This window comes from Entamoeba invadens, assembly GCF_000330505.1.
Source record: "Entamoeba invadens IP1 unplaced genomic scaffold scaff_1105074726357, whole genome shotgun sequence".
NCBI classification, from domain to species: Eukaryota; Evosea; order Mastigamoebida; family Endamoebidae; genus Entamoeba; species Entamoeba invadens.
In genome coordinates, this window is record NW_004443615.1 from 11,061 (window position 1) to 26,194 (window position 15,134).

At 29.3% G+C, this 15,134-nt stretch overlaps 4 protein-coding genes across 4 annotated transcripts; 1 reads left to right on the plus strand and 3 right to left on the minus strand.

Moving 5' to 3' along the window:
- Nucleotides 1-5,328: 5,328 nt before the first annotated feature.
- Nucleotides 5,329-8,814, plus strand: EIN_369310 (pyruvate-flavodoxin oxidoreductase, putative; the record flags this gene model as incomplete). Its single annotated transcript, XM_004259332.1, has 1 exon — nt 5,329-8,814. The coding sequence occupies one exon, from the start codon at nt 5,329-5,331 to the stop codon at nt 8,812-8,814; it is 3,486 nt and encodes a 1,161-aa protein (XP_004259380.1).
- Nucleotides 8,815-9,061: 247 nt separating this feature from the next.
- Nucleotides 9,062-9,769, minus strand: EIN_369320 (hypothetical protein; the record flags this gene model as incomplete). The annotated part of the gene is made up of 1 exon (XM_004259333.1): nt 9,062-9,769. The coding sequence occupies one exon, from the start codon at nt 9,767-9,769 to the stop codon at nt 9,062-9,064; it is 708 nt and encodes a 235-aa protein (XP_004259381.1).
- A 3,412-nt stretch (nt 9,770-13,181) lies between these two features.
- EIN_369330 (hypothetical protein) lies at nt 13,182-13,778 on the minus strand (the record flags this gene model as incomplete). The annotated part of the gene is made up of 1 exon (XM_004259334.1): nt 13,182-13,778. One exon carries the CDS (start codon nt 13,776-13,778, stop codon nt 13,182-13,184), a length of 597 nt encoding a protein of 198 aa, XP_004259382.1.
- A 416-nt stretch (nt 13,779-14,194) lies between these two features.
- On the minus strand, nt 14,195-14,791 carry EIN_369340 (hypothetical protein; the record flags this gene model as incomplete). Its single annotated transcript, XM_004259335.1, has 1 exon — nt 14,195-14,791. One exon carries the CDS (start codon nt 14,789-14,791, stop codon nt 14,195-14,197), a length of 597 nt encoding a protein of 198 aa, XP_004259383.1.
- Nucleotides 14,792-15,134: the final 343 nt, after the last annotated feature.

Here is a 15,134-nt window from a genome sequence, read left to right on the forward strand (position 1 = left end):
GTTTTTAAGTTAAAAAACGTGACATCTCCAACTAAAAAATCTTTCAAAAGAAGTGAATTGTTAATATCGGTTTGAGTAAATGAAAAAACAGTTGTGGTAGTCGAATCGTTTATCATCATTGAATGCTTTTGAATATTACTGATTATTTGCTGAATATCAGAAATACCTTTCAATAACTCTGTTGTTTTCTTTTTTTTGTTGTTCATCAACAACATTTTGCTGAATAAAATATGGACTCATTAAATCGACCAAATGAATTGTAATTATGACGTTGGCTTCTTCTGATACTCTGATAAATGGGTTTATTGGAAGATTTAGTTCCATTTATTTTTTTAGTTCATTTATTTTGATAATATAAGTCAATTTATATAAGTTCTAAGTGAAAAATATCATTTTTAAAATGAAAATTTCCCGTTTTTTAACAAAAAATCCATTTAAAACAAATGCGCTATTATTAGTCTGGTCCCTGTTTTTTCCGCTATCTGTAATTTTTTTGTTGATGTTGTGGAATATAAGGACTATCTATTTTAAGGAAATAAAAATTATATGAAATAATGATTAATTTTGTTGATTAACAGAATTCGTAAAATATACTTATAAAAAAATAACTTTCAAATCAATTTTGATTAAACAAGATTAAAATGGCAGAATAAAAACAAATAATAGAGTAAAAATATAATAATAAACATAAACAAAGCAAGATCATCGTACACATTAGAACAAAAGAAAAAAATTTCTCAAACCCAATATCTTATATAAAATATCTTTATTTTCAATATCAAAGAATATGGGGATTCTATACACGAATTTGAAAAGGTAAGAAAAATGCTTCCAGATATTGCAAACTGTTCAAACAAGAAAACACGAAGAAGAATTTTTGGAAATGGTAGGAAGCCCAGGTTTAGCCAACTGGAACAAGAACTTGTTAATTTTATCAAATATTGTAAAAGAGATCGAATTTTGATGTCAAAGGAAATGGTCATTAATTATATAAAACAACACTATCCACAAATTGAGTTAACCAACAAAAATTAATGGTTTTATGGCTTTTTCCGAAGATACAAATTATCTTACAAGAGGATAACACGCACTTATATTCAAAATTCACAAAAAGAAAAAAGACGAGAAATTGAAACAGTTTTACATCTTACAAGTATTGAAAAAAGGATATTTATGTACCAAATGAAGCAATTTTAAATATAGAAGAAACCAGAATCGAGTTTGATATGGTCAGAAAACCACCATTGAAACCAAAGGTGTCAAACATTTGGATATCACAACTTGTGGAAAGGAGCATTTAAAAGCAACATTCATTTTATGTTCAACAAAACGGGGAAGTGTGTTAACACCTTTTGTTATATTTTTTAAACTTCGAAATGAACCAAAAATCGAAGGTGTGATAAGCACGGTATCACAAAATGGTTGCAACAATACCCATATAATGAATAAATGGGATCAAAACGTTGTAATACCATATAGCAAAAAAGTTGGGATTGACTTGATATCATTTGAATGGGTAACTTCTCTGTTTATGTAAAAAATAAAAAGTTTCCAACTGATGATATTAAAATCAACCTGTTTCCAGCCAACTATAACATATTTTTTGCAGCCTCTTGACGTCTTTGTGTTTAAAGAGTTAAAAGAACGTTTCAGGGATCGGATTGGATGAGTAACAAAACAGTTGCAAAATTTACTACAAAAAGGGAAACGGGAAAATGGTTGAAAAAGAGGTGTTTTGTCAGTGGATTGTTGAAGCAGTCAATATGGTTTCTGAATATACAAATAAAAAATCTTTTCTTTTGTGTGGACTTGAATCAAAACCACTTGAAAATCGTTTAAATGTTTTATATGACCCGGTTATTGATGTTATTGATAAGTATTTATCAATAGTTTAATCCAATTTTGTTTTTTTATTTAAAATATATAAAATCAAATTTTTAATAAATTTAAATAAAAAATAAATTATTGTTACAGATTAGGAAACATTAACAATCCAAATTGTAGTTTTAAAAATAAAGTTAATTTTAAATGTTTATTTTGTCTTTAGGAAAAAACAAATATTAAAATAAATAAATATTTTTTTAAAAAAGTTGTTTAATATATAGTATTATTTGTAAAAATTATGGACCTTCTTTCAACAAACTATGGTACATAATTTACTTTTTTGCCTTTTTTCGTCGATATTACCATTGATAAATAACGGACATTAACAATGATTAACCATATTGCTGTTTTGCCTCATATTTTCATTTGATTAACTAAATCATTTCTGTGAACATTTTATAAATAAACAAAGTATGTCTAATCCTGCTAAGAAATCGTTTGAATTTGTTTTACTTTTTCGTTGAAATCCTGTATTTTTAATCGAATTCTATAACTGAATTGATTTTGAGGGTTAAAAAGTTGATATTGTTTTTTGAATGGAAATAATAAATAAAAAAAATAAAAAAACAGAAATTTTATATAAAGGAATTTCAACAAAAATTTGGTAAAGTACCAACTATTTGTATACAGTTTACATATCAAAGCAAAGGTTATGTGTCATCACAATCTTGGTTTGAATATGAAAATTGTATACATTAAAATAATAATAATGGATTTGACAATCAATAATAACCAAAAATATTAATGTTATTATTTTTTTAGTTACTGTTATCATTGAATATTTTATTGATAAAGTGAACAAAAAACCTGTAGTATTTTCATAAGTTGTTGACATAAATCAAATTAATCATTTAAGTTTTTAATTGAAAAACAACAATTAGTGTTTATTAAAACCGCCTTACCAACCTAATTATTAGAACATCCCAATGATATTTAATGTCATTAGTCATCATCATTGGGTTGAATATTATAAAATAAAAATTGACAACACACAAGTTCATATATACCTTTATGGCAAAAATAAATTACAGTGCATTTTTTTGCAAAAAAAGTAAACTGGAAAATTCTAAAATGACATAATAGGATATATTTACTTGTCAATTACAACGTCATGGTGATTTTAAAGTGATTCCATGAGAATTAAGATTATATTGATTTCAAATTAGTTTTTAACAAATTTAAATACAATATGATTTTTTTATTTCAACCCAATTTCACTGACTTGCAAAAAATGAATCCTTTTAAAAAATAAAATTACTTTGATTGTGGGATTAAAATTAAAACTTTGGCAATTGATTTTTTGTCATCACGTAAAAGGTATGAAATATTGAAATGATATTGAGTCAAGTTTTACAAATAATTTCTAAGAAGTTTGTATTTTCGTCATTAAAACACACAGATGAGTTATCTTAAAACAAAAATAATATTCTATATTTTGAATTTTAAAATGTGACACACATCAAACATAAACAAAATGTTTTGGTAATACCATTTTTTGTTTGTAACAACATTTGGAAAAAAATATATTCAATAAATGTATCAGTTCAAACAACGTGATTTTATTACCAATCGTTAAATAATCAAAATAAATATTTTGGTATTTTTTGCAGTCGGAGTATTGTTGTAATACAATTTGGTATTATGATATTCAGTTGTGGTTGTTATTATTATCACTTGGAAATCTTATAATTGTATATCTTTAATTGGGTATGATATCAATTTATAAATGTTGTTGTTATTTATATGTAAAAGCAGTTTCACTATCTTAGTCTATGTGAAATAAATTAAAAGTTATTGATTCTAAATATGTAAAAAATTATATAAAATAAATTATCCATCTTGGGTGTTAATATATATATATTTATTTAAAAAATAAAATACTTTATTAAACAAAATAGTTTGTTTTGAAATGAGTTTTTATTAAAAGTTATTAAGGAGCAGTGATATATACTAAACTCCTTTGTATGTTTTGAGGTTTATTTTCACTGAAATTTCTTTGTTATTAAAACAAGTGGTTGGCCTTTAAAAAATGAATTGGCCTTGTTCAAAAACCAAATGATATAATAAATTTCACTAACCCATTTTAAAACATCAATTTAAGTTCAAAATAAAACATCAAACATTAGAATCTAGTTTGTTTTAAAATATTAATGTTTTATTAAAAAATCTTCTTGATCTAATCGTTTTTTAATGTTATTCACCACCAAATAAAAACTTTTCAATACATCATATCCAGAATATTTTAGACTTTATATTTACAATGCACATGCTCTACACATATCATTTTTATAAAAAACAAAATGTTTATAATTTATTTTTATTATTAAAAAAAAATTAAAACATTTTTATAATAAAAAGAATTAATTCTAACTATATTTTTAATAATAAATACTAAAATAATAACTTAATTTTAAATATAATACAAAATAATGTATTTTAATAAAAATATAATATAGTTATTCTAATTATTTTTTTTAAATATAAAACTAATAGTGTATTCATTTTTTTATTAAATTTAACTAAATTATATATTTTAGTTTTTTAAACCATAAAAAATAGATATTTTATTTAAATTGATTATGTATTTTTTTTTCTTCTTTAAAATGATTTTTTCCCGCTTATTTATATAGAAATGAAGTCTTTATATATGCAAAAAAATTAAAAAAAAAATTTATTCGCAGTCTTTTTCGTAGATTTTTGAATTCAACCAATTTCAATTGAAATTCAAGGAGAAAACGAATTCTTTACTAAAAACTTTAAAAAGGAACTGAATTTCTGCGAATTTGTGAGATTACATTCGAAATGGATCGAATAAAAAGAATCGCTAAACCCTCATCATAATTGAGCTCCGCCTCTTTAAAAACATTGGTTTTTTTATAAAGTGTTTTATTATAATTACAAAATTTGGAGCCTGTTCCCCAGTGAGGTTTTTAATGGTTGAACTAGGAAAAGAAAAACAAAGATAATCAATAAAAAACAATAAAAATATGTTTGAGGATATATTCCCGTCTATCAAACGAATATCTCTATATTATATATTTTATTAACGAACCATTTTAAGAAGGAAAAAATCCGAAGAAGAGAAAAACGCGTCAACACGCAACACTATTTCGAAATAATTAGCCGAAGAAAATGCATGCAAAAACAGCGAATTGCATAAAGCAAAAATGCAGTTTTTAGTGTTATATAAATACAATCGGCGTTTAATTCTTTGGCAGACCAGAATAATTGATTCTTTGAACAATTAACTTGAAAATGTAACACAGAAATAATTTCATTGCCAAAATGCTTTGATTGCCTTGTAAATTCCTTATCCTGTTTTCTGTTATAATTTCGAACGTCGTAATAATTCGCCAATTGAAAAACTCTTAAAATACCAACCACGTCACGGACGAACCCTTAAGGTATATAAGCAAAAAGCACTAACCAACAGACATTCAAAACATGCAATCAGTCGACGGCAATCAAGCTGCAGTCTATGTCTCATACGCGATGAGTGATGTCTCATTCATCTTCCCAATCACCCCATCATCCCCAATGGCGGAGAACGCCGATGTTTGGGCTTCACAAGGAAGAAAGAACGTTTTTGGCCAAGTCCCAGAAGTCTTTGAAATGGAGTCTGAGGCCGGTGCTGCTGGAGCTGTCCATGGTGGTTGTGCTGCTGGTTCACTTGTGAGCACATACACATGCTCTCAGGGACTTATGTTGATGATCCCAAATATGATTAAGATTGCTGGTGAACATCTCCCATGTGTCTTCCACGTCTCAGCAAGAGCTTTGGCTGGTCAAGCTCTTTCTATCTTCGGTGATCACTCTGATGTGATGGCTTGCAGATCAACCGGGTTCTGTTTGTTGTCATCCCACACCGTCCAACAAGCTCATGATCTCGGAATTGTTGCTCACCTTGCTGCTATGGAAGCTTCCCTCCCATTCTTGCACTTCTTCGATGGTTTCAGAACTTCTCACGAAATTCAAAAGATCCACCAATTGTCTTATGACCAAATCAAAAGTTTGGTTGTTCCAGAATACGTCGACAGAGCACACAAGAGAGGTCTCAATCCAATTCACCCAACTCAAAGAGGAACTTCACAAGGCCCAGATGTGTTCTTCCAAGCTGTTGAAAAGTCGAATGCTGATTATGACAAGATCCCAGAAATTGTTCAGAAGTACATGGACAAGGTTGCTGCTCTTACTGGAAGAAAGCACAAGATTTTCGAATACTACGGAGCTGCTGACGCAGAAAGAGTAGTTATTGCTATGGGTGCTGGTGTCCCAGTCTTGGAAGAGACTGTTGACTACTTGGCTACTAAAGGTGAGAAGGTTGGTGTTTTGGCTGTTCACTTGTACAGACCATTCTCTGCTAAACACTTCTTGGAACAACTCCCAGCATCTGCTAAGAAGATTGCTGTTTTGGACAGAGTGAAAGAAATTGGCTCATTCGGTGAACCACTTTATCTCGATGTCGCTACTGTTTTACTCGATGCTCAAAAGATGTTGACCATTGTTGGTGGAAGATACGGACTTGGAAGCAAAGAATTCACCCCAGTGATGGCCAAGGCTGTCTTTGATAACTTGAAACTTGAGAAGCCAAAGAACCACTTCACTGTTGGTATTGATGATGATGTGACTCACTTGTCACTTCCTCTTGGAGAAGGATTCAACCCAATTCCAGCTGGTACCACCCAATGTATGTTCTGGGGTCTTGGATCTGATGGAACTGTCGGTGCCAATCACGACGCTATTAGAATCATTGGTCAAAACACTGAGAAGTTTGTCCAAGCTTACTTCTATTATGATGCACACAAGTCTGGTGGAATTACTGTGTCTCACTTGAGATTTGGTGACAAGGAAATCAAGTCACAATATTTGATCCAAAACAGTGACTACACTGCTTGCCACTTCCCGAACTACGTTCAAAAGTATGATATGGTTGAGACTGCTAAAGAAGGATCAGTCTTTGTCTTGAACTGCCCATGGACTGGTGCTGAACTCGAGAAGCAACTCCCAGGCTCAATGAAGAGAGCTCTTGCCAAGAAGAACATCAAGTTCTATGTTATTGATGCCATTAAGATTGGACAAGAAGTCAAATTGGGAAGAAGAATTAACATGATCATGCAAACTGTCTTCTTCAAATTGGCTGATATTCTTCCATTTGAAACTGCCGTCAAATTGTTGAAGGAAGCTGTCGTTAAGACATACGGAAAGAAGGGACCAGAAATTGTCAAAATGAATCACGACGCTATTGACAGAGCTGTTGATGGCCTTGTTGAAGTTAAGATTCCAGCTGAGTGGGCTACTGCACCATTGGAAGCTAAAGTCCATTTGGATGCTCCAGAATTTGTCAATGATGTTTTGATCCCACAATTGACCATGCACGGCAATGAACTCCCAGTCTCCAAATTCGCTGAAGATGGATTTATGCCAATGGGAACTACCAAATACGAGAAGAGAGGTATTGCCACTGCTATCCCTGCTTGGGAATCAGCCAAATGTGTCCAATGCAATATGTGCTCGTTGTACTGCCCACACGCTGCTATTAGACCATTCTTGTTGAACGATGCTGAAACCAAGAACGCCCCAGCTTCATACACTTTGGTCAATGGAAAGAAGCCAGTCGATGCTTACAAGTTTAGAATCCAAGTCTCTTCTATGGACTGCACTGGATGTGGTGTTTGTGTTACTGCTTGCCCAGCCAAGTGTTTGGCCATGACTCCATTCGACAAGATTGGTGCTGAAGAAGCCAAGAACTGGGAATACTCAATGAAGGTGACTGAGAAGACTGAAGTCGCTGATAGAGCCAACATGAAGGGAGCTATGTTCAGACAACCACTTTTGGAGTTCTCTGGCGCTTGTGAAGGATGCAATGAGACTGCTTTGGTTAAGTTGATTACCCAATTGTCTGGTGAGAGAGCTGTTATTGCCAACGCTACTGGTTGCTCATCAATTTGGGGAGCTACATGGGGAACCAACCCATACACTGTTAATGCTGAAGGAAGAGGACCAGCTTGGGGTAACTCATTGTTTGAAGACAATGCTGAGTATGGTTTCGGTATGTACAAAGCTACTCAACAAAGAAGAGCTTATCTCGAACAAATTGTGAAGGAAGCCATTGCTGAAGGAAAACTCTCAGCTGAACTTAAGACCCTCCTTGAACAATGGGTCGAGAAGAAGGAATGTGACGTTGAATCTGAGAAGCTTTACCAACAAATTAAGCCACTCTTGGCTGCTGAGAAGGACAAATCAGCTGTTCTTAAATTGGTCGAAGAGAACTCTGATGTCTTCATCAAGGTCGTCCAATGGATTGTTGGTGGTGATGGATGGGCTTATGATATTGGATACAATGGTGTTGATCACGTCTTGGCCTCTGGACAAAACGTTAACATCTTGGTCCTTGATACCGAAATGTACTCCAACACTGGTGGACAGAAATCAAAGGCTACCAACTTGGGTGCTATTGCCAAGTTCGCTGCTGGTGGAAACAGAAGACCAAAGAAGGATCTTGGAGCTATTGCTATGTCATATGGTGATGTCTATGTTGCCTCTGTTGCTCTTGGAGCCAACCCAGCTCAAGCTTTCAAGGCATTCAAGGAAGCCGAAAGCTACAATGGTGTCTCTATTATCATCGCTTACTGCCCATGCAAAGAACAGGGTGTCCCATTGAACAAATCCATTGAAGAACAAAAGATGGCTGTTAACTCTGGTTACTGGTCACTTTACAGATATGACCCAAGACTCGTCCAAGAAGGAAAGGCTGGCTTACAACTCGACTGCAAGGAAATCAAACAAGACCTCGAGGAGTTCTTGAACAGAGAAAACAGATTCGCTCTCCTTGGAAGAACCAACAAGAAGGTCGCTGATGAATTGCACGCTCAACTCAAGAAGAACATCGATGAGAAGTTGGCTAGACTTACTGCTGCTTCTAAGCTCTAAGTAAAAAATTTTGATCATTTGGTTTTAATATTATTAAAATATTAATATAATATTTTTTATTATAAAATATAATATTTTAAAATAATTAATTTAACTAATATTTATTATTTTTTTGAAATTTGTTTTTTATAAATTTATTTTATTGGTTATTTATTATGTTATAATTTATTAATAAAATATAGTTGTTTTTGTTGCGAATTATCGTTTGATTGTAGTTAATTTTATTAAAGTAACTTAATAACGTCAATTACATTTTTTCAAACTGTTTTTCTAAAAGTCTAAAATTCTCGTTACAAGCGAATTGTTCATGTTTGCAAATATCTTTTAAGAATTTGGCTGTCTTTACTAAAAATGATGAGAAGAATCCGAACCACATAAAGATATCATCCGATAATTTTTTTTCTAACCTTCTTGTTATTTTATCCCTTAGTCTTTGGTTTCTTAACAATTCACCAAAACAATTTTCAAATTCATTTCCTTCAAAAATTAAAACCATTTTTCTTCCCAATTCTTTGAGTGAACCAACATTGTTTGCAACCTTTGTTGCGATAATCTCGTCTTTATGTTTGGTCACTATGCTTTTGACTGCATTTGCTGCTTCCACCGTCTTTGGTTTAAACACTTTATCGTTGGAAGCCATGACACTATCAAACTTTGCCATATTTTCTAAATATCTTATTAAATATTTTTCGTATTCGTCCAAAAGTATTTGAAGTTCAGGTGTTTGTGGTTGGGAATTAATGGCAAGTAGTTCTTGTTCTTTTCGTTCTTTTTCTCTTTTTTCTTTTTCTTCTCTCTCTTTTTTTTCTTGTTCTTCTCTTTCTCTTTGTTTTTTTCCTTTAAATTTCCATTCTCCAGATGCTCCCGGTTGTTCAAAATCATCATCGAAGTCATAGTCATCCACAAGTTCGTCGAAACCAATTGAAAGTACCAACAAAGTAAAAACAAATAACATTAATTTAAGACGTATTTTTTTCAAGTCTGTTTTAATATCTAGTTGACATTGAAAATATTGTTAAAACGTTTTACAAGTCAATTTCGAATTTTTGTTTCATGAATACAAAAAATCAATTCAAAGTAATTCCTTGTTTTATTTGAGGAAAAGAATTACACTTGAGTTTGTTTAAAGATCTTTTCAAAATATTAATCAATTCATTTATTATTGTTTATTATTAATAAATATTAATATAATAATTAAATATTGTTCATATTTGATATTATACGATCAGTTTGTTTAAACCTTATCTGGTCTCTAACGTTATCTGGTAAATTTTAAAAAATAAAAATTTGAATATTTCAGGAAGCCTTCCCAAAAATGCCCGTTGTTTATAGAAAAAAAAGTGTTATTTTTTTTGTCCACTAGATAATGTTAAAAGACTGAATCGAATAAATGACTCATTAATAACGACAAACCAATAGAGTTTGTGGTAAAACGTTATCCCAGTTGTCACTGTTGTAAATTTTATTAATTTATACCGTAATGAATGTTTAATAAACCGGGAATTCGGTAAATAATAAAACATTTAGGAAAAAATTGAAACAAGTATGTTTTATATTTGGTACTAAATCCTGATATTTTACAAATATCATTGACCAAAAGTCCCAGCACAAAGTTGGCGACAAGACAACGTTTTATGACTAACTCTATTATAAACAATGACTCATTTGATCATAACAAAACAATGTAAAATACAAATCAAATACGATTTCAGAAGTTAAAATATGAAGCATTGAATTTATTGAAATCGTTGTGGTTTTTAACATTAAAAATTATACTTAACAAATTAAAATTAAAGTAATAATTTTATTCCATCAATAACACATTGACAAAATGTGTTTATTTTAGAACTATTATTCTCAATTTTTTCATTGTTGTTAATTTTCAAAATGAAACTACACTTTACTAATATAATATTGTAAATATTAGTTAAAATTATCATTAATAGTTTAACTATTTAATATATTGTAGTTTTATAATTGTTTATTAACTTTTTTAACTAAAATAAATTTAATAAAAAAAATTATCATATAAATATTAAAATAAATGAAAAAAAGTGTTGTTCAGTTTGTTTATATATGTTGCTTATTCTGAACGAAGATGCACTTTTTAGTTTAAATATAAGGTTTTGTTTTTGAAAGTAAAATAACAATTAGAAATAAGCGATAATGAAAATGGAGAATTTACAAATTATCAAAATAAAAAAGTCAAAATTTTGAATGGTTTTGATCATCCAAATTAATATATAATATACATTTGAACAAAAAGGTATATAGTTGGGCCATTAAACCTTAGCCCAAATAAAAACTAATTATTTTCTATTGTTATATTAAAATAATAAACTATACCGATATAAAAGTCAATTTTCTAAAATATTTGTTTTTTTAGTAAAAACCCGTGTTTTTAAAGAAAAATATAGGAATTTCTTTGGGCTAAAGTACATTTCCCAGGCTAAGGTTCATTTTCCCTACTGTATTTTCCATTATCATTAAACAAACCATTTTAATACAACTGATTTATTTTATCAACAAAAAAAATTCAGGCTGTTTAATATTTTGAAAATTAATAGAAACTGTTCTTTAATGTAATATATCTTTTAAATTTTAAATAAAACAAACGAAAAATTGAACAACAGTGTTCAAACAAAATAAAACTACTTGACTGAATGTATTTAACTAATTAAGTCAACATTTTTTATTGTGTCAATATAGTGTGAATAAATCATTTCATAATTATTTTTTTTATATTTTTTGGTAAAATAAATTAAATAGTATAAAACAAAGTAAAATAATCATTTAAACATCAAATTATAAACAAATTGAAAAAGAGAAAAACAACAACATAATTTGTAAAAAAATTGTTTAAATGTTTTTAAAATGTTCCCAAAGATAGTGAATGGCTGAATGAGCAGAGAAATGTGGTAAACGTTTCAACAATTCGAAAGCCATTTTCATTTGAGGGGCATATTTTGTCAGACTTCCAAGGATTTTTAAAAGGGAAAGTTGATCGTCTGGATCTCCAACGTGTTTGTGTGTTTTTCTTTGTAATTTTGGAATCAGTTCAATTAATTCAGACAAAATTGTATGTAAACTGTGGTCGTGCATTAATTTTCTTATTTTCTCGGCCATAAAGAAAACCGCATCAATATTGTTTGAAAGTAGTGCACTTTCTATTTGATTCAAAATTCTTACTATATTATCGTGAACAGTTTTAACTTTTTCTTGATATTTTTTCTTCAAAATTTTGTCGTATTTTGGATCACCAAATTTTGAAATAATATCACGAAGTTGGTCTCGAAATTCCTTGGTTGAAAATTTCATTTGTTTAACCGCACTTCTTTGTTCGGGCGTCAAAACAACAGTTCTAATTGGAACAGCTGGTTGTTCAAAGTCATCTTCTTCATAATACATCCCATTCACCGAGAAGGATAATAAGAAAATTGTGAGTATATACATAATAAATGATTACACGTCTAAGTTCTTCTTTTGAATGAAAAAACGATCAGAAGTAAATGTATTTGACTTCTTTTTGTTGTTCTCTAAAAATTTGTTTATTATTTTTGTTGAAAAAATAGCAATAACTATAATTATTAATTTAAATTATTTTGTTTTAAATTATTTTTTGTTTTGAATATTAGTCCAGTATTGATAAATAATCATATTGATTATTATTAAAAAAAACAAAACAACTACCAATAAAAATTAAACCAATCTGTTCAACATGGGCTGATATTTGTTCATTCAATATTGTATTTTAATTTATTGAATTGATATGAACATTATTACTTCTATTTTTAAACAAAATTGTCAGTGTCGAATTGATAATAATTTTATTATAAAAAAAGTAAAATACCAATATCAAAAGTTTGTTCGTTTGTTATGACAAAAAATAAAAAAAACACATAGACAATAACTAAATTTTGTGATAATAATTATTGTATATAAAAATAAAATATTCATGAAAAAGTAATATCGTTTTCCAATTATTATTCATTATAAAAACAATTAAAATTTAAGTTATGTATTGAATTAAGTAAAATTACAGTGTTTATCGAAATATTAAAAATGCACTTTTTTAATATATTGATTTTAAATAATTTTGTTTCAAAATCGAGTATTATCAAATATCAACTGTAACGCTTAAATAAATTTTGAATTAGTAAATTCAACAATCATAAACATTTTCATTTTGAATTATTTTCACAAAACTACAACCATAAAAAAGCAATTTTAAGGTAATTGGGTTTTAATATTATTTAGTATTCTAAATAATGTTATAATAATTTATTATTTGGTTGCTTGTTATTTAATCATCTTATTCTTTATTAATTTATCTATTTTGTAACAACCCATTAAGAGCATAAAAATGATTAATTATATGGTCTTGGAATGTCCCTTATTCGACCTCTAATCAAATCGATATTTCTATCGTTTTTATATTTTTCGTGTTCTTTCAACTTTTCAACGAATTTCAATATATAGTCAGGTCCACTGGCTACATTATTAATCGCTCTTTCTGCGAGTCTTCTTTCATCTGTTCCCATTTTTAATTTAGACATTCTACTTTTTAATATTTTTTTGGAAAAGATAAATCTTTTCATAAAATCTTCAAAGTTTGTTCTTTGGAATATTTTCAATATATTTGAAGCCATAATTGAAACGCCTTTGGCGTCGTTTTTGGCAAGAACTTCTTTAACTTCGTTGTTAATTTCAATTGCACCAACAATGGCCTTTTCAATGTTATTTTTAAGGGAACATGCTGTCTCCTTTTCTACCATGATTTTTGATATGTACTCAAGGTTGTTAACCAATTCTGAACAAGCAGCTTCCATCTGTCTTAGAATTTCAATTGATACAAAATCAAGTGCTTCTTCAAATTCAACATTGGGTCTTGTCGAAGGTTGGTCTCCCAAATCTTCGAAGCCTAAAGAGTTGCAAGAAAAGAATGCAATTATCAATATGAACATCTTTGGTTTACAGGTACTAAATATGAATTTTAAATATAACAATTGTTGATCAAAAAAATCAAGAGATCAATTCAAAGTTAGGTTCATGGTGTTTCATGAACACAATAAAAATAATTCTTTAATTATGAAAACAAGAAAACTACTTTTTTAAAATGGTTGTTTCTTATAACTATTGAAAACAAAGTAACAATTCTACAAATTTTATCTGTTTAAATTGTAAATACTTAATAATAAATTGAGGGCAAAGTCTTGTCCAATCAATAAAGTCACTTCATCACTATTTTTATTTCTTTGTTATTTTATAACAATATATATTCATTCAAACACTACTATATATTATTTATATTTTTTTGTTTAAACACAATTTCATTTGTTTGTTTTTTTGTGAAACATAAGAAGAGTGAAAATAATATGAATTAGACCATTGAATATGGATACTTGCATCTAAAAGCCAATATTGGGAAACTTCTGTCATTTGAAAGAATTGGTAATTGGGTGAAGGCCTCGAAAAAGTTCAAGAAATATCTTAAACCCTGACAAGTTTTATCAAGTGAATTTTCAAAGAGTCTCTTACTATTTTCATCAGTGTTTAGTCTTCCAATTTTCCTGGAAATCAATTCTTTTGAGTCAACAAGATCCTTTAAGTTGATTTCAAATCGGTGTTTTCTGAATATATCAAGTAAATTTTTTGCCATTTCACGTACGTACTCATTCTTGTCATTGCTTATTCCAAATTTGATTTCAATCTCCAATTGTTCAGCAGCAATAATAATGTTTTCTACAGCCTTAATAAACTTAGTATTAAAAACTCTTGGATGTTCACTTAACCCAGTTAATAAGTTTCTACTGTGTATTACAAAGTCACTACATGTGGCTTCCAATTGTTTTAACAACTGGAAGACGTGTTTATCAATGTGTGTGACTGAGCCTCTTAATCGAGTGGCTGGTTGTTCAAAGTCTCTTAAAGCCAAAGACCCACAAAAGAAGAAAACACAAATCACAAGTTGCACCATAAAATATACTTTCAAAGTACACATACACTTTATAAATGTTAATCTTCACTTCACCTTATGTTTATACAACAACCAAATAACCTTTGTTTTCAGAACAATTGCAAACAAAGATCCTAACATTAATCGTTAAAGAAACAACTCCCACTTGAAGTTATTTAACTCGTGTATTGTAAACAACCTTCACAACGCTCATTTTTTTCAATTATGTTGATTCATATCGGAAATAAAGAACCAAATTATTATACTTTATTAAATCTTTATCCAATTAATCCAACTCCGATAAAAAAGAATTAATGAATACAGAAACCATGAAACTAAAAGAACACAAAAAGTATTCACTTCA